The sequence below is a fragment of the Mugil cephalus genome, chromosome 21 (genome assembly GCF_022458985.1).
Source record: "Mugil cephalus isolate CIBA_MC_2020 chromosome 21, CIBA_Mcephalus_1.1, whole genome shotgun sequence".
NCBI classification, from domain to species: Eukaryota; Metazoa; Chordata; class Actinopteri; order Mugiliformes; family Mugilidae; genus Mugil; species Mugil cephalus.
The window spans coordinates 2,943,053-2,970,489 of record NC_061790.1 but is presented as its reverse complement, the minus strand read 5'-3'; the positions used below and the strand labels follow the sequence as shown (position 1 = coordinate 2,970,489).

At 39.2% G+C, this 27,437-nt stretch overlaps 1 protein-coding gene across 1 annotated transcript in view; it reads left to right on the top strand.

Annotated features, from left to right (window-relative positions):
• The window catches only part of galnt14 (UDP-N-acetyl-alpha-D-galactosamine:polypeptide N-acetylgalactosaminyltransferase 14 (GalNAc-T14)), a 169,772-nt gene that overhangs the window by 112,707 nt on the left and 29,628 nt on the right, over window positions 1-27,437 (top strand). Inside the window, exons 4-7 of the mRNA XM_047574094.1 lie at window positions 8,013-8,080; window positions 12,719-12,784; window positions 19,041-19,162; window positions 26,406-26,493. Coding sequence (XP_047430050.1) covers window positions 8,013-8,080; window positions 12,719-12,784; window positions 19,041-19,162; window positions 26,406-26,493 — 344 coding nt within the window. The remainder of the gene's footprint in view (window positions 1-8,012; window positions 8,081-12,718; window positions 12,785-19,040; window positions 19,163-26,405; window positions 26,494-27,437) is intronic.

Here is a 27,437-nt window from a genome sequence, read left to right as displayed (position 1 = left end):
GCGTCTCCTTACCATCACAGAGGACATTGTGTGTTTTGTGTGTGCTCGAGTGTGTGTGTGTGTGTGTGTGTGTGTGTGTGTGTGTGTGTGTGTGTGTGTGTGTGTGTGTGTGTGTGTTTGCCATGTGTGTGTCCTCCCCCGTGTGTGTCCTCCCCCTCAGCCCTTCTCAAAGCTCTGCAGTTTTCAACCAATTAAAAGACAATCTGTCTCTCTGGGCCCCTCTGCTCCCTTTGGCTCTGGCTCTCTGTATGTGTGTGTGTGTCTCTGTGTTTGTGTGTTTGTCGGTGTTGTCTTGGAGTTGTGTGAGTAGTTTTTGCTGCCTTTTAATTTTTACTTTGAGAATTTGGATCACTCGCTCTCACCGGGTTGGACTGAATCCTCGGAAACTTCTGAAAACCTTCATGGACAGACTGTACACAGATATTTTCATTTAGATGTTAACACCATTGGACATATACATCAATCAGGCATAACATTATGACCACTTTTCTAATATTGTGTAGTTATCCCTTGTGCCTCCAAAACAGTTGTGACTCATCAGAGAATGGACATGGACCTTCTGAGGGGTCCTGTGGTGTCTGGATGTAACTGGTAGAGCCAAAGTAGAGCATAGTATTAATTAAACAAAAACATGAGTGAGTCTGAAGATATTGTGGCTCTGTTCTCGGACCGTACTAATCAGACTCTGGTTCTAAATCCTGTATCCTCAGGAAAATACCATCATTTTTGGCCAATGCAAGTAAGTAGGGATGCATTTTATATGCAGTCGATGGTGGGAGCCTTTGGGTCATATGGGTTGGGGAGGGGCCTCTATGGATCATTCCACAAATCCATCCAGTGAATTTGGAGGCCAGGTCAACACCTTGCTGTTGTTCAAGATTTTTTAGTTAGTTAGTGTTTTTCTGTGTGTGTCTGTCAGGCTGCATCCTGCTGCCATTAAGGAGTGTCATTGCTGTTTTTTCACTTTAAGCCAACACTGCCTTGCACATTCTGTTGGCGATTTGGCCGCAGACGTCGGCATTTTTGTGGGTCCAGCAGCTGATATATGCTCTCCTCCAACCATATATCGAGGAGGCAGTGCTCTCATGACGATGACCGATCACAACATTTTTTGTAAAGTTTTCGTTCCTGGTATACCAGTTAGCATCGATCGCACATTTTTGTTTTATTTTTGTTTTTTTCTTGTTTTTGCGATCGCTTATTTTTCCTTTGGACACCTGCTGTGAATGGAATATATTAAGTTTGTTTAACATCACTGTATTGGCAGCTGTGAAGTTAAACAAACTTAATACAATTTAAACATTAAACATTTAAGAGTGGGTTGAATGGGGCAATTTTTTAAAAAAAAAAATTCGTTAGATTTGGTATTATTCTGTATTTGATGAATTATGATGTATGTAGTTGAATTAACCAAACTCATGGATGTTGTTTCTTTGCTGTAAACGTTTGAGGAACTCTGTCTACATCAGTCGCTCCCAATCCCCAACCCTTCTCAAAGTGAATATTAGTTGAACTCATTACCCGCCCACTTCCTGTCACTTCACTTCACTGAATCTCATCAACATTTTGGTTTCCCCAACATTTTACAAATATTTCATCTGCAGGGATTTAAATATCCTAACTAACTGATTTTAGTCCATGGAGAATGGGAGAATGGGCCATTTCATTTGTTTAAACACTAAATCCGTGAGTGGAACACAATTATTCACATAATTACAGGGATTATGTTCTTTGGTTCTTGGTTGTACATCAGTGTTGACAATAGCATTTGTCCTAGATCTCTCTTAAATCTTTCACTTCTTGAAATGTTACATATTCTCAGCTTCTTATGTTTGACATTTTGAAGCTGCTATTTCCTATTTTGCCTCCGACTGAAGTAGAGACCGAGAGCGGCCACTTTTAGCGAAGCGCTTCACCTGATGCACAAGTAGAGCAGAGCACTTTCCTGAAAGTTAAGGGCCCCAGGAGAGATCACTTCACATGAGCAGTTTTTGTATGAGTCAGTGCACAACCAAGAAAAAAAAGAAAGAAGCAGCCAACAAACATATTTTAAGAGTTTGGAAGCTGCACATTGAACTGTTTTCAGATGAGTTATTTTCAGAGTTTCATTTTTATGCAGTTCAAGTTCAAGATTGAATTAATTATTTGTTTTATATAGCATCAATAGCAGCTCAGTTTGGACCAAAATTCATTACAGAATTTAAAGAAATCCGTTAAAACAAGCACTCAGCTGATGGTAGCAATGAAAAACGCGGCCATGATGCTAACAAGAGTGCATGCTAGGAGGTGATGCATGATCCATGTTAGATAGATAATGGATAAATAGGATGGATAGCATTTAACATATTCACTGTAGAAACTCCACAGAGAGGCCTTTGAAAGCAGCATTAGCATCAGTTCGATCAGGAAGTCTTAGTGCCTTGCTGAAGGACATTTAATGAACCATTGTGCAGTTTTGCAGTTTTTGGCCCATTAACTGCAAAACACGAGTAATTTACACCACTGCTGACCCAAAGTAAAGCATCGGCTTTCAGATTGATGATCTAACCCTACAGCCACACACATATCTGCATGAAATCCAGTTTGGAGACACGTGGGAAATGTATCCTCTGTGAAGATCAGTACTTGTCTCGTGGTGTTTAAATGTGCTGCATGTTGTCTTAAAGCAGAACCATGTGGACATCGTGGAAATAAAAAGCCTCGTCTGTCTTTAACGTTCGAGCAGGTTCTCTGCCGTCCCGTGTGGTCCCCCCGAAGCCTCGAATCCATATTTTTGCTTTATTGAGAGTAATATGAAGGCTGTGACATTTAAGGTTCAATAGTGATATTTATATTTTAGCACTGAACCTGCTGCACGCGCTGGAAAATGTTGCTTGTGAAACGTGTCGATAACATAGACACCAAAGATAGACTGTATAAAAATAGGGAAGGTGTGTCTCCACTTCCTCTCATTGGTCAAACTGACGCTATTTTACTGGGGTTGCAGGTGCCGCCACAGTACGACTTTGTAGCCTGAGTCTGATCAGCAGTGATGTGAGGATTGATACTGAAACATCGATACTTCCGATACCAGATATTTATGTTCTTGAATAGATTCTCAAACCAAAATATCGATACTTTTGATACTTCAGTCATTCGAGGTGATGGATATCATTAACAGGAACACACAACACAGAATACGAAGCATTTATGATGAGGAGGACAGAAGAGGAGAGAACAGAGTCAGAATTAAGATACGGGTTTTTGACTATTATTATAGTTCTTAGTGGCTAAACAATATTTTTTAGTATTTGAAGCATAATTTTCACATATTTTGTATGATTTTAAGTTGTAATTACATAAATAAATTACTCTGATATCTTGTATTCTTTATGAATCTATGATTTGCAATACACTATTTTATTTCATTTTTTTTAGGTTTATTACGTTGTATTTACCCAAAGTATCGGAATCGGATTGGTATCACCGATACCAGCCTGCATTTTACAGCCTGCAGTATCGGATCCGGAAAGAAACATCACTACTGATCAGTACGGTCCGAGGACGGAGCCACGATATCAATGCCCCGCCCACACTTCCTTCAGACTCACTCTTGTTTTTGTAGAGCGGTTGCCATGGCAACTGTGGACGCCATTATGTCGCATCCTGTTTCTATGCCTAAAACTTATACAAAAAATGACACTTGAACATGCATCTTCATAATACTAACATGGAGGAGGCGGAGCTTATGACGTATACTGCATATTCCAGACACCAGGGGGAGCTCTACTTACTGTAGCTTCACTTTAAAGGAGCAGTTCCACCGTTCATGTTCATACAGTCTGTGGTTGACGCTTTCTGAGGTTCCTGCAGCTCAGATCCAGTCCAGACGATGAAGGATGTGCCACTGTGAGCATATATAATGAGTGATGACGTGAGAAGAACACTTTTAAAAAAATAATCAATCTGCTGATTCTCACATCTTCACAGAATATATGACAAAAGAGTTTTCTAAAACTTAAAAAGTTGGAGACGAGGAAAGATTGCGGTCTAATTTAAAGATGGAACAGATGAACCTGAGAAGTCGGATGATAGATTGACGCGTTTTGTTTTTATTCAACTGCAATCAGGCTTCATGTGAACGCGCTGGCGACGTATTGAACGGCCACAATTACATCATAAAGGGGGGTCATTTGAGAGTGCTGTGAACACGTTTGATTTTCTGAGACAATGACGGACGCTTTGAAAGCGGCCAAGGCGCTCTCCTTTCTGAGAGGGGTCTGAGTCGGCCCCTGTCGATATTTAATCAAGGCCCGATCCGAAAATTGATCTCATATTCTCTGTCTCGGGCCAGGGCGAGGAGATAAGAGAGGAAAGAGATGCAGGGCTTTTTTGGAACATGTTTCTGGTTTTAACGGGTTTGGGTAGTTGTGAGTTTTTTTTTTATTTATAGACGAGCCACGGGAGCATTGACGGCTCAAATGTGACGAATATCAAAGCTGAGAAAAAGGCAGAGCCTTTGTTTCTATCTGCTCTGATGCATTTCCCTGTTTTTTTACACCGTCAGCCAAGTCAGAGCAAACATGCTGCATGTTAATTGAGTGGAGAGGAGGGTTAATTAAATGGCCCTCTGTGATGTTTGTTTGATATCCAGCCTGCACTTAGCATTTGTTTTTGTGGCACATGCAAGTTCGCTTTGTTTTACTGGGAGCGCAGACACAAACACACAAACAATAATTAACGTCCTCCATCAGCACGAGTCATCGAGAAAAGAAAACTGATTTCATTTAAGTTATATCATGAATTCGTCTATGTCCTTCCTGATTCACTTTGAAGAAGATTCTTATCCCAAGTTTTATTTCCTTTATGTTTTCCCAACTCTATACATGCACCGATCAGTCAAAACATTAAGACCGCCTTCCTGATATTTGGACAATATAGGTGTAAAGAAAAGTTTTACACCTATTTTGAATTTTATTCTAATACAAACACTGGATGTCTTTCACAGCCCTCGTCCGTACAGTTTCTCTGCTGTTCCTTTGCTCATTAAGATAATCAATCTAACGACGAGGTCGGCCTTGTAAACGCCTCAGAAAATAAACCTGAGCTAGCCATCTAATTACCCCGGCCCAGCCTGGTCCAGTCCGGTCTGTCGGTCCTTCTGGAATCCAGCCGAGCGTCCGTCCGTCCCCCTCAGCTCAGCTCAGCTCAGCTCAGCATCCTCCTCCAGATCAGCACCAGCTCAGCACTTTCTGATTCAGTGGTCCTAAAAAAACGCAAAGACTCGGGATCCCTTCCTCCTCCTCCTCCTCCTCCTCCTCCTCCTCTACAGCTGATCACTCAGGATTTATTAGGAGGAGGCAGATTCACAGTCGTTGCTTCCTTTAAATGTTTTTTTTTTTTTTTTTTTGTCCACAGAGCAGCATTTAATTCCATCTAGATATCAGTCACTGTTTGCACGGTTTGCATTAAATGAACACGGAGGAGCTTCTACACTCCAGTAAATAAACACTAATTAGTGAATATAGATCTGGATCTGTGCTGATTAGCGAAGGGGGACGGGACTTTATTTAATGTGGCCTAAGTAGGGCCTTTGATTCCAGGCCAGGGCTGATGAATGTAGATGTACAGCTCAGTAGATCAGTAGTGATGAGACAGTGTTTACTGGGCCGCTGATGTATGGACACAATGCATCGCTGCTGGTTAGACAGGACGGGACGGGACGGGACGGGACAGACCGGGACGTATCGAGCAGCTGAATCAGGATGCCTGTCCAGGGACGGTTTGTCCTAATCTGCTGGAAAGTCTTTCTGTCGACGGTGGAGAATCTGTGGCTTCATTTCATTTCTACATTTCTAAGATCAGGTTTACAGAGAAACAAAGACGATCTGGTCCAGCTTTGTGAGAGTCCTCCTCCGCTGTCAGACGCCTTGATAGAGAAATAGGCTGGAGAAAGACGGCAGGATGTGGATGAATGGAAGGAGCAGTGGAAGCAGAAGTGGAGAGGAGGAGAAGAGTGATGGATTACTCCAGCGAGGTGGAGGATGGAGGGAGGAGGAGGAGGAGGAGGAGGCTGTCAGCTGAGCAATCAGCCAGAGAGAAGGAGGGAGGGAACTGAGCCGAGGTAAAACAACGAGATAGAAGAAGATTGAGGATTAAAGAGGAAGTATCACTAATAGTGCAAATAAAGTACTCTGTAGTATTAGCAATAGTGCTAATGGAGTACTCTGTAGTACTTTGTACTATTATGTAGTACTAGTAATAGTGCAGTCAAGTACTTTGTAGTATCACTGAAAATAAAGTACACATTAGTATTAGTACAAATAAAGTACTTTGTAGTATTATCAGAATCAGAAAAATATGTATTCATCTCTGAAGGGAAATTAGGAATTATGTAGTAAGTACTTGTAGTATCAGTGCAGATATAGTATTAGTAAATGTAATTATCACTTACTATTCATAACGTTACGATTTAAGTCCTGTTAATATTCTTCATCCATTTCATCATAACCAGAGCAGAGACTCTTCTCGTACCAGACTGTCAACATGTTTCTATCTGTTGGAAGGTTTTAAGTAGAGCTCTGTGGGAACTGGCTCAGTCAGAGTCGTATATTAGACAGAGTCTGGTCAACTCATATCATGGCGCCATGTTTGCTACATCAGTGGTTAGATTCTACAGTGTAACTCTATGGGGCGGATGTTGAAATAAAAGTCTTATTTTCACCATTAACGGGTCTATAAATGTTATTGCCAACGTCTGTCAATATGTAAAAGGTCCTCACTTAAATATCCCAGCGTCTACTTCCTTTAAATATCTTAAATGAGCTGTAAAATGCTTTGTAGCCCAATCACCTCATCAGAGATAGATAGATAGATAGATAGATAGATAGATAGATAGATAGATAGATAGATAGATAGATAGATAGATAGATAGATAGACACTTTTCTTTCTCCTTCATCACCTCGTCTCCACATCTCTATCTCTTCCTCCCTCTTGATTCCACCCCTCTCTCCCTCTGCCATTTATTTGCTTAGTTGCCCCCCCTCCGTCCCCCCTCGTCCCCCCTCATCCTCTCTCTCCTCCCCCTCATCCATCAATCCATCAATCTATCCATCCATTCATCCATCTCTCCTGCTCGGCCCTCAGCTCCACAGAGAGAGAGAGAGAGAGCTACAATCATCTCCCTTAACCCCCCCCCCCTTCACTCTTTCACCTCCCTTCCTAACTTCCACCTAGTCCTCCTCTTATCAGCCCCACTTCACCTCCTCCATTACTCTACCTTTTATCACTCCTTCACACTTGGACTCCCCAGATATTTTCTCCTCCTCTCTCTTCATATTTTTCCCCTTTCACCTCTTTTTTTTCTTTCAGCTATACTTTGCTTTTATCCCTTTCCTTCATTTTATTCATCCTCCTTCCCCCGGGCACCGTGAGCTCTCTCCTCCTCTTCTTCTATTTCTCGGTCTCATTCACATCCCGTCTCTTTATCTCTATTTTATGCCATCATTATTTATTCTTCTTCTTAGTATTATTCTCTTTATCTTATCTCCCCTGGCCACAAATCTTCCTTTATCCCCCGTTCTTTCCTCTTTCCTTCCATTCTCGTCTATTCTCTCCTTCATCCCTCCTCCTCCTCCTCCTCCTCCTCCTCCTCCTCAGTCTCATCCAGAGGGGCTGGTGGTGATGATGGTGATGAACACAGAGGTTATTGAGTGATAGAAATAATGAAATAAAACCAGAACAAAACACATTTTCTCATTTTTTCCTTCCAGTAAAACTTATGAATTTTTTATGTTTCAATCTTCCTCCTTTAATGAAATAGTTTCTTAGGGGGCGACACGTCATCCATTTTCATAAGACGAATTTGGGCTGACATTTCCAATATGTTGCTCCGTGCGGTGTGCAGTGTGTTCATAATGTGCCGCGCTGGCCTTTAGCGTACGTAGCCGTGTGCATGTGTTTGAGGAGGTGCTTTGTGTTTCTGCTCGTTCAAACGTTTTCTTTTCTTTCTTTTTTTTTTGTCTCTCCCCAGTGTTTTAAACAGGACTCCGGTTCATCTCATCTACGAGATCATTCTGGTCGACGACTTCAGTGACGACGGTGAGCTGCTGCAGCTGAACACACACATCTGAAACACAAACACAAACATTCCAGGTCAGAGAACAGAGACAACAGAAAGAAAGAAAGAAAGAAAGAAAGACATGAGCTGTAAGAGTCTTTGCCTCCAGATAAAGACACAAAGTCAAGGTGAAATGAACCAGTTACCAGGACACAGATGAACATTAGATTAGATTTGTTTAGATTAGATTAGATTAGACGTTGGTTTTACTGCATATGAAGAAATGGAAACCTATGTACAGGTGTACGGAAGAGTATTAGGGTCATCCACACACTGACAAAAAAAGGCGAAATGATGAGAAAGAAGTCGAAATAATTTTAGGAAAAAAGATGGTGAAATACAAATTTAGTATTGTTTCTTGAAATTTTGTCATTTTAACTAAATTTCAAGAACAAAATTGTCTAAATAAACTTTTGAGAAAAAGTAGAAATTTTAAGCTAAAAGAGGAAATATTGATAAAACAGTTAAAATGCAATGTTGAGAAAAAAGTCAAAATTTCGGGGAAAAATGACGAAATAAAATTTCTAACTTTTAAGAAAAAAGATGATTTTTTTTATCGGCATTGTATTTCGGCTTTTTTCTCAAAATTTTGTGTTTTTCCTCTAAATTTCAAGATAAACTTTGAAATAAAATTTGGAGAAAAAAATTGAAATTTTAAGATGTGTGTTTAAGATGAAATTTCGACAAAAAAAAACGAGAACAAAGTCGAAATTTTGAGGAAAAAGTTGAAATACAGTACTGAGAAAAAAGATATTAGTAAAAATAGAGCAAAATAAAATATCAGTAATAATATAGTGACATACAGTACAATAAACTGAAAATGTACAAAATTTGCATATGTACACATTTATAAGAAATAGAGATGTAAATAAATATATAACAAATATAGAGCTCTAAAGTATGAATAAGAATCCTGCAGAAACACTCAACGTGAACCAGCGCCTGTAAATCTGTTTCATCTGTTCAATTAAAGCCACAGAGACCAGGAGAGTATTAAAAGTTAAAGTCGTCATTAACCAAAAAGGGGGCTCCTCCATATATCAATCACTGGATCATTACCGCTGCCAACCACTACAACGTTTTATCCTGTTCTATCACACCACACGGTTTTATTAAACTCAGTCATATTTTATGTAGGACTCTTTAAAACGTAGTAGAGCAGAAGTTCAAAGTGGAATATAATGAAGGTACTGAAGTAAAAACAACTCTAAATTGTACTTAAGTGCATTGCTTCAGTAAATGTTGCTTTCTATCAATTTAAGTAGCTGAAGTGTGACAGCTACAGGTTTGAGAACACGGGTGTAAAAAGCATCAAAGTCCTCCAAGAAGAGCGGTCAGCTGTAGTTTCCACTTTTCTTTCATTTCCTGCTAGAAAATACATTCTGCTCAGCTGCCTGTCATATGATCAAAAACAGAGTGTCTCCACTTTGTTCTTTTATGACCACAGAGCAACAGCTCCAGGAGAAACCAAACGTCTGTCAGCGAGATGTGAAATGTTCCCGGAGCTTTTTGTTCGAGTTCACTGACACAAAGTTTGAAGTTGTAGCATTTGAGATATATGGGTTTTGCGGAAGCTTAATGACAACAAAACAAATTAGTGCCGTGTGTGTCAGGCTGAGTGTTTTGAAAGATCAACTCGTCTCGTCGTGTAATTTCTCAAAAGCATCTTGAGGCTGAGATGAAAGTAAAACGCCTCCCAAGGGTTGTTTCCTAAAAACATAACTCAAGAAGTTCTTAGAAAAATGAGAGTTCAGAACATCCTATACATCTCTCTGAGAAGCTTGTCTTAATTCAGGCTGCTTATACACCGATCAGGCATAACATTATGACCACATCCCTAATATTGTGTAGGTGACTCATCAGAGCCTGGGGCTGTTCTTCATGTTTTTTTTTTAGTTGTTCCTAAACTGATTGTGTGTCTGATGCCATCAAGGAGTGTCATTTCTATAGGGTGGGGGGGCCTGGTCTGGTCTAGGTGGGCTCTAAATGTCCAAGTAACATCTACATGCACGAATGCCAGGTCCAGAAGTTTCCCAACAGAACACTGAATTGTTACAAGATGGTTTATGCTATTCGCTTGGTGGTGGTCATAATGCTGTGGCTAATCAGTGCATTACCCAGAGTAGATAATCACTGGCAAGCCACTAGTTTGCAGAAGCAAAATACTGATACTGGTTTTCTTGATGGTCCAAGCAGCTGCTTCAGTTCTATGTGGTGAAACATCTTCAAAAAGCTCAAACAAATCCAGCTGCCTCCTGTTTTTAGACCCTTTTAATCCTGCAGGCTGTGGCTTCAGATTTAATGGTCAGATCTGAAAAGTCATATCGACCTTCTCGTCTATCTTTTACCTCAACAGCAATTGAATGTTTTTTCCAATGCATTCGATTAGATGCACGCTGTAAAGTGTATCTCAAATATACATGTACTTTAAAACCTTAAATTTCTAAATTGCGTCTGTGTCAGGCTGCATCCTGCTGGGGATGACTTAGATGGTCTATTTACTTCTCCTGTCAGTGGTCATAATGGTGTGGCTGATCGGCGACCACCAAAATCAAATCAGGTCGTCCTGGAGTAAAAGTTAATATTTGAGCCATATTTGAAGACATTCCCTGAAGGTGTTCCTGATATATCACAAGAATGGATCACACAGATGGAGAAACCAAAAAAAAAAAAAAAAAGGCCGATGGCAAAGACGTTCTCTGAGATACAACTATAACCTATTTAACCACAGGACCAGGACCAAAAAAAGTAGGGCAACGAGGCCAAACTGTGTCCACCGTGTCCGGAATTAAACCACCTTAATTATCAGTGTCCTGGTGAATATTTGTGAACTCAGACACAAACATCATCTGCGTAAAGACTAATAAACCCTAGAGGAAGAAGCAGAGTCAAGACATGAAGCATTAGAGATGAAGACGCTGCTGTGTGGAAGGAAGGAAAAGTTTCTCTCTCTGCACATTCATCTGCAGGGTGACACATTGAAAGTACATTTACGGCATCATTAACAGTGTTTGTCCTGTGTTTGCTCATTTCTATCTTTGGTAGTCTACTTGAACATCAGTCTACTCACCGCTGCTTCGCCTTGGAGATGTATCTGGTGGCCATGTTTAAAACCCTCCAGGTTTTTTTTTTAGCATATTCCTTAGTGTGTTTCCTTTGCAAACCCAAAGTCCCAGGATGCTGAAGACAAAGCTTACCGGCTGCGTGGCGAATAAGACGGAGGTGAAGGTTTTCTAGGTGGTATTTTGGGATCGAGCAGAATGACATTTGATGTTCCCACCTCTCTTGACCTCCACCCAGTTTCAATTTGAGCTGATGAAGCTGCACTTCTTAACGTTGCTGAGAGAGAAGCGGCCGGTATGGAGGTACATGCTGAATAATTTAGCTGCTGCTCATTAGCCTCCAAACTCAGTGACGGTTACTATACAGTTATTAAAAATGCATTGAAATCCATTGTCACACATTATCCATCAGTCACAACATTATGACGTCTTCAAATTTGGCGCATATATAGAGTTTTGCTCCAGGGATGACTCGATTCGATGTTTGGCCAAAGACAAAGGACTTACACCGATCAGTCACAATATTATGACCACTGACAGGAGAAGTAAATAACATTTAAACCATCTAGTGACAATTCAGTGTTCTACTGGGACACTTTTAGACCTGGTAGTCATTCATATGGATGTTACTTACACATGAAGCACCCACCTAAACCAGACCAGGCACCCCCACCCAATAACACAGACATTCCTTGATGACAGAAAACACACAAACACTTTATGAACGACTAAAAGAACATGAAGAACAGCCCGAGGTGTTGACCTGGCCTCCAAATTCAATAGATCCATAACTGATCAAGTATCTGTGTGATGATGTTTTGGAGACCCAGGTAATATTATGAAGGTGGTCATAATATTATGGCTGATCTTGCATTGTACTAATTGTGACAGAATTTTACACAAAGGTCCAATCCTGTCTCTATCATGATGTCATGTATCATGGACATAATGAAATACGAGGTCATTAAAAAACAGAATAAATAATTTTTTTTTTTTTGGTCCAAGTGGTTTTGCTTTTTTTTTAATTTTTTTTTTTTATTACGTTTCCCCACTTGAAAGGAGACGAGAGCGGAGCAGTCAGGCGTCAGTTATGGGTCAGAGGACTGTGATGGAGGTTTTCAGGGGCGAATGAACCTTCACAGCAATCCACGAGGATTCGTCTTTTGTCCCCAGAAGCACTGTTTTTACATCTGATCTCAATAACAAATGAATAACATAATGAATCAGCAGTGATTATGATCTTTAAGAAAACACAACAGATGACATTTTGTCTTTTTTAAAATAATAATCAGTGAATCCAGTCGTTGTATCACCACTGCCTCAAAATGTGTATGAAATATGAATTTCTCTTGTGTAAATGACTCACATCCCCTTCATCCTGACAGTTATATGAAAAATAATATATTAAAACGATTCAGGGATTCACACACACACACAAATGTCTGACTTTGTCAAACTGGAAAAGCTTTGAATCGTCGCCCTCCTGCAGAAAAGAAAAAAAAAGAGATTTTATTGTTATTTAAAGTCTACTCATGATGGGTTTTTGTTTCATTTCAGCCAGTGACTGTCAGCTCCTCATCAAACTACCCAAAGTCAAATGTCTTCGCAACAACAAGAGAGAAGGTATGAAGCGTATTATTTTTGTCTGAATTTGAGTATTTAATTCTGAATTCTGCATTTGTAGCTGTTTTCATGTGCTGTGTGTGTGCGTGAGTGTTTTTTAAGATTTTTTGTGTGTTAAATATAAATTCTCCTTTTCATCCCTCATATATAAACCACACAGACAGAGAGAGAGTGAAGGGAAATGGTTTCATTCATCTCTGTCCACATATGGAACTGCAGAGCCCACAGACTATTATAGAAAAATAAATAAATGCCACTGAAAATAAAAAAAAAAAAAAATGTCTTCCACAAACCTAAACCAGACCCACCATGGATTCAAAAGCTGCTTTGGGAAAAAAAAAAAAAAAAAAAAGTTGCATCAAAGCAGCAAAATGAATTCATAAATAAACTTCTTCTTCTTCTTCTTCTTCTTCTTCTTCTTCTTCTTCTTCTTCTTCTTCTTCTTCTTCTTCTTCTTCTTCTTCTTCTTCTTCTTCTACTTCTTCACGGTCGATGAATCCGTGCGTCATTTCTCTATTTAATCCATTTGGAGCTGCCTCCATGCTCGCAAATATAGAACGCAAATGAATGCACTGCACAAATTAACACGACAGCCCGACAATGAGATGGGGTCAGGAGCGTTTTGGGAGCAGAAAGGAAGGAATGGTTAAGGGCCAGAAAAGACATTTTCTGACGCCCCAGATTCTCCATAAGGAGTTAATTTTAGGTCTTTTATTCATTTATTTAAGTCTTTCCCTTCACATGTTCCACCTTTGGGATGCTAGAATTATGTAGAATTGAAGTAAACACAGTAGAAATATCCAAAAGTAATAAAGGATAAACTGTACTGTGTATAATACTGCATTAATTGTCAGAGAGTGACAATGAAAATGTGCGCTAACAAACAAACAAGGTGCATTATTGTAATTCATGATGCTTAAAAAGTCTGAGAGACACAGGAGTACGACATAATAATAATAATAAAAACAACAGCATTCTTTACTTCTCTAGCACGTTTTAAATCAGCATTATGAAGTGATTAACAACGACATAAAAATCAGCAATTTTAAAAATGGGCTCATGAAACAAAGCAATAAAAAAGCTATTAAAACAATGAAACACACAAAAGTACAACTAAAACTCACACACTAAACGCTCTCTGATGAACTTGTGTTTTAAATCTTAGGTCTTCAACAGGTGGTCCATGGAGGTACTGCAGGGGTGTCACAAAATCTGTGGTTGATTAGACATTTTTTATATGATTTTTTTAATTTTCCTCCACAGATTCATTGTTTTTCAAATACATATTTACCATGAATCCAACATATTTTAGTAAAAGGATGAATGGAGGCAGAAGACATTATCTTTCAGTCAACACTAGAACTATACGCAGTAGGCCCCGCCCCTATTGCTGCAGAACGTCGGGGCCTTTATTTACTCAGCCCAACCCAGAACATCCGGCCATTAATGGAGGCAGGCTTTTATTAGAGGAAGATGTTTTATTTCTAATTCCCCAGGTTCACCATACACACAACAGCATCGTGCAGGATTAATAAACGCTTAAGCATGGGTTGGTCAGAACGGATGGCCACGTACACCATTGTATCTTGAAAACGGTACCTTATATTTACCCCTCTGATACTTGAACCTGTGTATTGTTATATTATATAATTATTATAGTAGCTTAATATTGAATGCAAAAAGATAATAATGCTGTATATTTGTAAATAGCAGTTTCTCCATCAGTTTGGGGTCCGTGGCCTAAAAAATGACCATGAGGAGACTTGAGTGAAGCTTAGAAGTCAGAAGTCCTTTGTTCTTCTCTCTAAAACCGACTTCACCTTTAACTGCATGGCTCTTTCATCCCGTCATGTCTGGCCTGAACATATATACATATACACAAATATATAAATAAATAAAATGGTGACAACCCACCGCTACGATCCTTTGACAGCTTTTTCTTTTCCAAACTGCACGTTCCACCTGAAAACCTAAGACTTCCTCACGACTCTGTCAAATTACACCGTTAGGAAAGTGACAGCGCTCTAATTACTTTTAGCTCGGCTCATTCACACGGCTCATTCAGTCAACGTTCACGCGAGCCACGCGGGAGTCTAAAGCCTTTTTAGCGCACCTCCACTTAGACCTTCACAACGGCTATCATCTCTAGACAGCTCAGATTATATCTCACTATGAACTAAACTCTATAGAGCTCTCAGGGAAAATGATATTTTCAGCCTTCTCAATGCCACCTGAGATCAAACAGCAGCGTTATTATGAAGTAAACTCAAGTAGAAAACACTTCTTGTTGAATGCAGCTTCTTCTTCTTCCTCCTCTTCCTCCTCCTGCATATCTCACGTTTTCTCTGTTGCTTGTATTTTATCGTCCTCTGCCTCTAACAACAGGAACACTTGTCCTACATGCTGTCACCGAAGGATTTCATTATAGCACAGTCACGCAGAGAGAGAGAGAGGCAGGGTTCATCAGTTCAGCTTGTTAATAGTTTATGGCTGCAGGCTTTCTGACTTGATTGTCTTTTTAATGGCCATAAAAAAACACACCAGGCTGATACTGGATGTCTCCTACGACACTCGGGCGTTTGTGAGGACACTCGTTTTATGACATGGACCCGGTGTAAAAGGTTATTTCACATTAACCAAACCAAGACGATCTGCATGTACTCAAGGCTCTGATGCTCTGAATGACACTAGACTCCCAGCTTAAAAGCTTTTAAAACGGGGTTCAAACTAAGTGTCCAGTAATTTCTTTGGCTTTCTGACATTGACAATCACACCAATCAGTGTCCACATCATGCGGCTCAGAGGAAATAGTGATAACAGTAATAATAAGTTGGGTTTGAGTCTGCAGTTGGTCTACGGATGATTTACATAGGGTAAACTTATTTACATCTTACATTATTGATAATGAATTTATGTTCAGTTCTGTTCTATTAGTTGACATGGTTGCAGTGGTTGTAGAGTGTTCTTTTTTTGTCCATGATGTCAGTGAACGCACCATGAGAGAGACAGAAGTCATGGTAGGGCTGAGAGTTTATCGAGGTTCGGTTACCTTGTAGACGGGCCTTCGTAGCTTTAGAAACATTAGACGCTACAATATGTATTCAGATCAAGAATAAATGTCGTCTTGCATGTCACCACATATTAGTCGTACAACTGCTAACAGGTATACATATAGGGCCAGATCTACTAAGATGTGTACTAATTTGCGTGCGCAATCTAGAATTTTGCATGCGGGCTAGAACTGCGGTGTGCAGGTGATTTACTAAGACTGATTGAGCAAATGACAGCGGGTGCGCTGATCACCACCGTTACATCGGAGGTGTCGGCTGAAGAGACAAATAAACACATTGTGGAGTTGTGGAGCAAAACATGTAATTATATGACACGGCGCAGTGATGGACTGACAAATAAAAGAGGCCCATACAGCAGGACAGTCATTGTAGACCACAGTGAGCTCATATGAAATACAAATGATTTATTGGATACATCTGATCAGAGAATGTTTTTCTTTTCATTTAGTTACAAAATGAAGATGCGTTAATTCCTCCATGCGTAAGGATGAGTATAGTTAAGATTTTATCCGATGCTGGAGCCAAACTGATAGTTTTGAAACAGTGCCAGTGCTTAAAGAATGAAAACATACAAACTTTTTAATTTTTAAGGCATTTTGTGACATGCAAGTTGAACAAAATATTACTTTAAATAAGATAAATACCACTTACGCTAAGAAATAAATGAACCAATATAAAATACTGTCACAGTTCTCCTAATAAAATCAGTGTCGTGGGATCTGTCAGGCATCAAAGATGCTACATTTTCTGGTCTTTTAATATAAAATAAAATGTGTGGTCAGATGTCGAATCTAATTCCAGGTGTTACCTCCCTTGTTGCATCTTTTGAAGTGAAGTCCAGACAAACTTTTGACAAACGTTTGGTCTCAGACATTTTGAAGGTTCACTTCCATCCATGCAGGTGAAGAACTGACGTGACATCATGTGTAGCGCTGACACAGAAATAGAGCTAACATATTTACATATTTACATATTTATGTAATCGATGTAACTGATGGTGTTGATGCACCTTTGCAGCCCTGTGGTCGAGTAGGCAGACGTATCGATGTAGACGAACACTCTCCTCTGAAGAAGTAAACGGCCGTCCATTTCCTTTATTGTACGCCTTTACTTGTGCATGTGTGTGTCCTTTTTTATGTGTGTGCCTGTCCATCCATCCAGAAAATAAAGCCTTATTGAGGATGAAATGGGATTTTTAATTGGCTGAGCCTCGGCCTAACGGCGCTTCGTACAATGTCACAGACACACACACACACACACAATCACGATAACACATGCAATATTGCACAATCATCCATGCACATGTATGCACACACACACACATTACGTCTTCATGTCAGGGAGTATTGATTAGACCATTTAGTCTAAATAGAGGAGAACACTGGCCCCCATCAGAGAGACCTCCCTAACACACACACACTAACTCACACTCACTGCGATATACACACACCACCTTCGACTCCCCTTACTCCTTTAAAAGTGGACACACATGCAGTGTGCGATGCACCCGTTAAAAGGTTGTGTCCATGTCTGACAGGTCCTCTAAGAGCCTCACATCGATTTTCTCCTTTTGCTGACTGAATCGCAAGAAAAGAGCGAGTGAGCTACAAACCAAGACAGAGACAGAGACAAAAAAAGAGACGTGGACGTAGATATGTAGATGTGTAGATGTGTCACTAATACTGAAGAGGTTAAAGGTTCCAGTCCCACCAACGCCTCAAACATCCCTCTGCAGCCGCTAGAATGAGAGCGTGTGTGTTTAGCTGATAGTCACAGCTCGTCAGCATGAAACTGGAACATATATATTTATATATTTATCTATTTATACACAGTCTGATCCGATCTACCCTCTGAAAAGAATCAATTTCAACAGCAGAGTGGAGGATTTTAATTTAGCAGCAAGAAGCTCCCGAGGCTTTATGCTCCGTATCAACTTGTATGCGAGCGTCCCGGTAATAATAAAAGAACTTTTGGCCTCTAGAGGTCACTGAGGAACATTTTTAGCAAGCTAGCGGAAATATGCAAAAGTCATAAAATACACTATAACTTTATAACTATATACAACAATAAATGAACCTCTCAACCTCACAACTTGGATTCTAGTGAGTATTTGGTAAACATGACTCCGGGTTTGTCATCGTTATTAATGTTAATGTTATTATTATTTGTATCAGCTTCAGACTTGATGGTGATTATTTATTTTAGTATTTATTTGAGGTTAAATGTTCACTTTTATTTTTTTGTCTGTATTTATTCTATCCTCTCCACTTCATTAGTGTTTCAAGTTTATGCTGCTTTATTTGCAAGATTGTTTTTTTTCTAAAACAATATTAACAAGATTGTATATACAAATAATTATATAATATTAAATAGATAAATATAATAATACTAATAATAACTAAAAATAATTAAAACAAAACATAAATTACATATATAAAATACAATAGTTTTAGAAAACATAGGGGAGCATATAATAAGAAAAAGAAATTTATTTATTTTCATGTTCGTCAAATCTAATATAGAAGACCAATAATAAGTTTAACAGATTTTATAGAGATCCTTATTGGAAATTATGAAATATCAAATGGATGGAATAGAATTAAGTAAAATGTTTATGAATATAGGTTTGTATTAAATTAAATTAAATTAAATTAAATTAAATTAAAAGAACAATTACATAAATAAAATAAAAAGAATAATGATATAAATAAAATACAATAGTATTAGAAAACATAGGGGAGCATATAATAAGCAAAAAGTAACATACACAGTTTTTATTTTCATATTTATCAAATGTTAAGACCAGTACGATATGATACATATCGCGGTACTTGAGTCACGATACGGTACATTATTACAATATTGTGATATTTCGATATATTCTTTTAAAATTTTAAATGCAGCTTAAAATACGTGTACATGTGTACAACAGATGACAGTGATAATTCATTGGAGTCAAAAACAATATTAATTCACATGGTGGTGGAGGTGTGGAAGTCGTTTATTCTCCTGATGTCGTCAGCATATCAGCTGAAGACTTAATGCTTCAGTTAATTTCCCATTTCTCCTCTGATTACAGCTTTAAAGTGACGTGGAGCCGTTTACCATCTGTCGGGATGATTCGTTTACTTGTTTATTTATTTCGTTGTCCTCATATCAACTCTGGTGTCCACTGTGTGCGTCAGGTCTGATCCGGTCCAGGGTCCGAGGGGCCGACGCCGCGAGGGCCCGAGTCCTCACCTTCCTGGACAGTCACTGTGAGGTGAACAAAGACTGGCTGCCCCCCCTCCTGCAGAGGATCAAACAGGTAGAAACGCTCTGAGCAGAGTCCTCATATAACCTTCAACAGGAGAGTGTCTATATATCTGTATGAGTGGATGAGACATTACCACAGAACTTCACTGCACCAAAAATATATATTATATATTATTGTATATATATATATATCAAACACATGGAGGAGTTTTATTTATATATATATATACATATAAATAAAACTCCTCCATGTGTTTGAGTGGTCGAGGTGATGAGAGAAAATAGCTGTGGGTCTGATTGCTTCTCATTAAGAAGTAAGTGCTGCACTTTCTCCTTCACCTCCTCTCACCCTCCTGCTCTCCTCTGTTTATGCCTCCTCCTCCTCCTCCTCATGTCACCTTGTTTTCTCTCCTCTTCTGTCTCTTCGTACGACTCCGTCCACTCTCTTAACACCCCTCTCTCTCCTCTAACCTTCTCTTCGACTCTGCTCTTCTCACCATCTTTTTTAAACTCTTTCTTCTCCTCTTAACTCTTTTACCTTTACTCGTCACCTCCTCCATAGTTGGATAAATTCCTTCTGTGCAATAACCCATATTTATGCTAATATTGTGCAATAGTTCACTTTCTATTTATATACTGACAGATTTCTTTATGTATTTATTGGACTCTGGACTCACCAGGTGCAATAATTTACTGCTGTGTAACAAACACCCCATTCCATCTCATGTTCACTTATACTTGTACATATTTTTATATAATTTTCTATATTTCGAAGATTCAAGAATTTGTATTTGTCATTTGCAACTGTGCAGAAGAATGAGATGGAACAAAATGATGCATTGTCATTTATTTCCCATAGTAAATATTATTATAGATACTAAGTAAACAGTATAGATAAAAAAATAAAGATAAATAAAGTGGAAATATAAATAGAAACGGCAACAAAGCAGCAGGAAATTGTGCACATTTTTTTTTTTTTACATTGATGTGTGTACTCTTATTATAATTGCCTACTTATTTATTGCCTACAGTACTGTGCAACAGCTTTAGGCATTAGGAAATGCTTTCAAAAATATGAATTTTTATCAACTTACAAAATGCAAAGTGAGCAAACAAAAGAAAAATCTAAGTCACATCAATATCTGGTGTTACTGCCCTTTGCCTTCACACCAGCATCACTTCTTATGGGTGCACTTGCAAAAAGTCAGGGATTTTGTAAGATTGCGGAGTCAGTGGTCAACCAACTCAATACAGCAGATGAAAAATACATCAAGATTATTTCCCCTCCAGCAGAGCCATCAGCTCAGAAGTAACAGAAACCAGAGGGACCTAGGTTCACCATCTACTGTCTGGAGAAGTCTGGACACAAGTGGTCTTCATGGAAGAGCTGAAGCCAAAAATCCATCCCTCTGTCATGGAAACAAGACCAAGAGACTCAACCATGCACTAAAACATAGGAACTGGGCTCAGAAAAATGGCAGCAGGTGAAATAACTGCAGGAGGCAGTTTGTTGACTGAAGGGGTGGAGAGAGCGACAATAATGAGTGTCTGGAGGCAACAGTGAAGCATGGAGGAGGCTCCTGGAGAGTCTGGGGCTGCATTTCTATAAACGTGGAGTTGTGGATTTGATCAGAATTAATGGTCCTCAATGCTGAGAAATACAGGCGGATACTGATCCATCATGTAATACCATCAGGGAGGAGGATGGTTGGCTTCAAATTGAGAGCCCAAAAATTCAACCAAGGTCATTAAGAACTGTCTTCAGAGTAAAGAAGATCAAGAAGTCCTGGAAGTGATGGCATGGCCCCCACAGAGCCCTGGTCTCAACATCATGGAGTGAGTCTGGGATTACATGAAGACACAGAAGGATTTGAGGAAGTCTACATCCACACAAGATCTGGTGTTAATTCTCCGAGATGTTTGGAACAACCTACCTTCCAGTTCCTTCTTCTTCTCCTTCTTTATCTCCTCTCAGCTCCTTCTCCTCTATCCCGTCTCCTAATTTTTCCCACCTGTCTTCGTCTCGTCCCACTCATCAAGCCGCCACTTCTCTTTCTCATATTCAGACCTCTGATCTCAGTGATCAATAAGTGAGTCCACCGGAGGAGGAGTGGGGTCTGACTCGTCTTCGCCTTTAACCAACATCATCCATATTCATCCTCACGCCTTCGTGTGTGTTTGTTTTTCAGCCGCCAGACTCATCGATCACTGTCTGTCCTCTCGCTTTAGAGTCAAGTGTTTAGCTTGAAATGTATGAGGTATTGATTCGGGTTAATGCGCACGCGCACACACACACACACACACACACACACACACACACACACACACACACACAGACTGACGTAAAGTCATATTCCTCCAAATAAATCATTGTGAGAGAGTTGAAGTCCTGCAAAACTTTCAGGTCTCTATGGTGACCCAAACTGCCAAATAAAAAAATAAATTGATATACCATTAAATGTGCCTCCAATAAACATTCATATTAATTGATTAATAAAAAATACTAAGTAAATCAAAAGTATATTTTAAGGTAACCAAATAAGGGAATTAATATGAATTTATACATTATAAGACAAATATCAATTTATTTCACCTTTTATCGTTTTTAGTTATTTTATATTTTTGTGCTATTTGTAAAATATTTATTGAAGACTTATGGAGGAACCAAACTGCCAAATATAAATAAATAGAAAAATAAATAAATAAATCAATATACCATTAAATGTGCCACCATATTCAAATTAATTAATTAATACAAAATAAATAATAAGTATATTCTAAAGTAAGTAAATAAGGCAATTAATATGAATATATACTGTAGATTTTATTGCTTCGGCTTCTGTATTTGTGTTCACTTGAGATGCAGAACAATGTCAATACTTAGACTGACTGGATGTGATGCTGTTGGATGTCGTTGATGCTGAGTAACTATTTTATGGCCATTTTAAAGTCACTGAGTCAGAATTTAAGATATGAATAAATACCCATTTCCTTGCTCCCTACTGCTGATTAATTCTGTTAATTCTCATCTGACTAAAGCGTATCCATCACATTAAAGGTCACATTTCTCAGTTGAATTAACTGTAGCGTTTTTAGTAGATGTCTGTTCTTCAGCACGATCACATTGTTGATTAATAATGTATCTAGCATGTAAGGTAATAAGTCTCACCAGAGAAACAGAAACCGATCAGCCACATCATTATGACCACTGACAGGAGAAGTAAATCATATTTAAACCATCTTGTAACAATTCAGTGTTCTGCTGGGAAGGTTTTGGTCCTGATGTTCATTCATGTGGATGTTACTTAGACATGTAGCACCCACCTAGACCAGACAGACCAGACCAGACCAGACCAGACCAGACCAGACCACCCCATAGCTATGACACTCCATGATGGCAGCTAGGGCTGGGTGTATCGACCTAAATGTCAATAGTATCGATATCAAGGTTAATATTGGTATCGGATCGATACTAACAATACTTTTGTTACAGTTTCTCTTCTATACGTCCAGTAAATTACTCCTCACAGAATTCATGCAGCTTCTTTACAAGTCCGCAGGAGCTTCTCCATCTCCACCTGTAGTAAAGGTGGAAATGGACAGAGTTCGATACTTCTCTGGTGGAAAATGAATGAGCTAACATTTCCTTCTCTGAGCAATTTTTATATTTATTATTAAAGTGTTGCTTTATATTCCACCGTTGTTGTGTTGCATTGTTTTGTTACATTGTTCCTTTTTCTTATTTTGCACTAATGACTTTTTTTCTAAACCTTGTGTGTAACAAAAGGGGAATTATTTAATTTTTATACTGTTAAATTGTTTTATATTGTAATTAGTTTAACAGGTTTATTTGCCTAAAATATTTGTCCTATATTTTGTCATAACCATAATCACCTAACTATAGTCAAAATTACGAAGTTATTCAATGATCATGACATTTCAAGAAAAGGTATTGGTATCGATATCTGTGCCGATATTACATCGGCGATACTAGCCCTGTATTTAATCGGATTCCCAGTATCGCCCACTTCTAATGGCACCAGCAATCCCCAGCAGACACACACACACAAAAACACTTTAGGAACAAGTAATTAAAACAAAAACAAAAAACAAAAAAACACTCACACACACGGCACAAAAAAGAAACATACACACTAACAACCTCCATTCTCTGATGAGTCACAACTGTTTTGGAGGCACAAGGGAGACCTACACAATATTAGGAAGATGGTCATAATGTTATGGCTGATTGCAGAGAGAGAGAGAGCAGCTGTATGCGGACATGGACATGTATCCTGAACTTACTTACTGAAATTAAAAAGAGTAGTATCATGATTAATTTCATTTTACAGCCGAATACTGGGTTTAACAAAGCAACAGCCTCATCAATAGTTAAGAGTCTAGAACAGAACTGAAACCAAAAGCAGACTAATAACAGCTCAGCCGCTCTTTAGAGAAGGAATTATTTATTATTATACACTTAAATTTAAAAAAAAAAAAAGAAAGTCAAATCATGTAAAAGACGGCATCTAGTAAATGATGAACCAAGAATCCATTAAAGCAGCAGCACTGAGGAGAGATGAGGATGATGAAGCAGATTCTTCCACTCAGTTTGTTCCTCAGATGTTCTCCCTTCAAATCAGCTCGTGGGGGTGGGGTTGGGGGGGTGAATACTGCAAAATAAATTAAGAAAGCGCTCCAGAGTGATTTGAAAATAACACTCATCCAATTACAACAGTAATGTCGTGAATGCTTCACCCTGAGTGCTGCGCGGTGTCATTACCCTAACAGCTATTAGAGCAGACACTGTGCTTTGTAATGTGGCCGTGGGGGGGTGGCAGGGGGTGAGGGGTGTGGAGGGGAGGGGAGAGGAGGGGGGGGCTGCAGTGCAGGGAGGATGCAGCCGGCGTCCCCTTGTACTGACCCTGCAGCTAATGGCCCAGAACCGCTCCACCTGCTCTGTAATATCACTGGCTGAAGACGCATCCAGCCGTTTGACCAAACTAATAGAGGGACACTTCATGATTTAACAGCCAGGACTAGTGTGGGTGTGTATGAGTACGGCACAGAGACAGATTTTGTACTTTTATCCTTGTAAAGAGCAAATGGGGCCATCAAGGTAGAAATATGAGGGAAATGAAGTTAAGGCTTTTTTTTGCCGGTTCTCATTTTAAAAGGATTTAAGGCTCTGTTTAAGGGTTAAGGAGGCAATAACTAAGCCAAATCCATAACACTCTGATGCCCTCATGGGTGAATACACAGGGCGGGAAGGATGTGAGCATTTATCTTGTGATGATACCCGTTTTATACTTTCTTTCTGCTCATTAGCTGCATTTCCATTACAGTTTTTTGCAAAATAAAAGCGACATCTCTGAAATTTCGATAATGTGTCTCCATTGAAAGGTTTTTTGTGAATGAGCTGTAACCATTGTGATATAATTCTCTCAAATCCTGGTCACTTCAAATTAATTGGTCACATGGCCCCTTGCGTCATCTCCAGTGACGGGGAAATGCCAAAACAGTGTTTCCATTGCACTTTTGCAATAAACCTTTATATTGATACATCTGGAAAAACCACCTCATGATGCATAAAAGTGTTGTTTTTTTGTTTGGTTTTTTTTGCGATATTTGGGAGGTTTTTAAAAGTGTTGGTGTTTCATTGCAAAATTTTTATTGCGATATTTGGGTTTTACACTTTTCTAGCCTTAATGGAAACTCAAATTCGCTTGTCACGTGTCTAATACTTGACAAAAAAAACAACAAAACAAATTAAAAAGAATTTTTGAACATTTTTAATATCCTTTCAAACATAAATGACAGTATTCTGTATGTTTCTACTTTTGTATACACACACACACACACACATCCTTGTATCCTTCTATCTTAGTGAGGACATTCATAGGCATAATGCATTCCCTAGCCCCTTACCTTAACCCTAACCATCTCAACTAAATGACTAACCCTAAATCCCTAACCCTAACCTAATTGTAACCTGTACCCGAAAACTGAGTTTTAACCTTCGAAACAGTCAAAAAGTGAGGTCAGAAAAGTGAGGACTCGCCAAAATGTCCTCACTTTCCAAAAAACAGTTCACTTTGTTGGTTAAAAACTCACACTGGCCCTCAGTACGTAGCAGAAGAACACACTTGAAATACCTTTGCAGCCCACAGGTTGGGAATCACTGCAATAAGAAAGTGCAACAAATTATCGACCATTATGCTGATGATACACTATTTTACCCCTTTAAAAAGCTGAATTTAATTGCCTGGTACGTCTAAGCCAGACGGCACAAAACTAAAACACATTTTCCAACTGTATGTTCATATTTACATTACATTTACTTTGTTGAGTAGGTCAACTTCAACCACTGTGAAACTCAGTGCTGTTTCAACAGTCAAGAAGTTGATACTTCTTGGAGACAGAAGTTAAGACTGGATTCTGTCTCCAGTGCTCAAAGTTTCAACACCATTCACAGAGCACCCCCATTAGAGCACCCCCATCATGCTATCATGTTACTACACTGACTAATCCAGGGGTCTTTACCATTTTTCAGGCGAAGAACCGCATACCCCCAACCCTTATGAGAAGAGAAGGTCTAAATGAAGCAGAATGAGAAGCTGAGACAAACCTGAAACTGAATGCCCGTATGAGAATGCAGGGTCTTGAGGTGTAATCTGAAGACTTGGGACTATACCAGCCTCCAACACTAATATAATTATGTAGCAGAAATGATGTTTCTGAAACATTTTGGGACTGAGACACTTTAAAATGCTTGTATATCACACGTAAATTGGACTGTAGATTTTTTGTAATTCTTTACTATCTCATTCTTATTCTTATTCTATTTTTCAGATTATTTTATTTTATTTATTATTATGTCTATGCCTGGTTCATATATGTGTTTTCTTATCTTGGGACTCTTGCACAAAACTATTCCCATGTGGGGATCAATAACGTGATCTTGAATCTTGAATTTGAATCTTGTTTTTCTCGATTTAATGCGGCTCAACATTCTGACATTAATGCCTGCAAAGTGAGGAAATAAACGAAGGGCAGCGGTCGCTCTCACCTCCCTCGTGATTGTTGGTGAATGAGTGAGATTCCTTTTAGCGTGGAGCAGTGAAATGACCTTGGACTACACCGTCTGTTTCACACACAGATGAACACACACTGAACCGAAAATCTCATTTATTGGAGGAGAAGCTGATGATCTAGAGCAGGGACACATTCACTTTCTATTTTCTTTGAAGCCTTAACCGTTTCTTCTTTCTTTCTGTCTCCGTCTTTGTGTCCAGGACCCGACCCGTGTGGTCAGCCCAGTCATCGACATCATCAACATGGACACGTTTGCGTACGTGGCAGCCTCAGCGGACCTACGCGGAGGTATGGAAAGACTTCCTTCCATCGACACTTCTCAGAGAAATAAAAAATGTCTGTCAGGCGCCTGCGGGCTTTTCTTTTGATGACAGGGAGGAATCCCCTTTGGGTTTCTGATTTATGAGGAGGGACTTCATGGTGGGTTCATGAACCAGCTCTCTCTCTCTCTCTCTGCTGTGAACCTCAAAAACGCCTTTGAAATATTTTTTATTGGATCCTGCTCCGTCCCTGAGGGGACCCTGGACAGCTTCTTCTCTTGAATGTGATCTTGTCTTTTAAGGCGAGACACGGCAGCAAAACCACTGTTTTCCACCCACTGATCAATTTTGAGATTTTTTCCTATTTTGCTTCATTAACATGTCTTCTACCAAATGAGTTTTTTTAAAAAAAAAAAAAAGCAGTCAAACTGCACATTTATGTGTTCATTTCACTACACTTTGTCTGTGTTGTGCCTCTAGTTTACTAAATTGTCTAAAAGTCATTTTTCTACTATGAGCCTCGTCTCTACCCCGTTATATGAGGAACCGTTGTGAAGCTCTTCTTCTACTGCAGAAGTCACTCGGGTCCAAATATGGTAATATCCTTTGTATTGGTAACCAGCCGTGAAAGTAGAAAGGCCGATCTGGAGCTAAACTCCCACTCTCATTGGTTGGTGTCAATTTCTCACAATGTGATTAATTCAAAGGGCTTTTGAAGACAGGCAACTGGATTTGTAGAATGTCTTGAAAGACTTTTCGCTGCTCATCTGAGTTTCTTCAGTTCTGAGAGACTGGTGTGCAGTTGAGGGTAAATAGGAAAACTGTGGGTAAAACCAAAAGGCGTTGAATGAAGGCAACTGGACTTGTAGTGACAGTCTAAGTTCTCTTGGTAACAACATTCAATCAGAGCTTCTTCAGTTCAGTTCAGAACTGAAGAAGCTACTCGGATGAGTGGTGAAAAGTCTTCAAGAA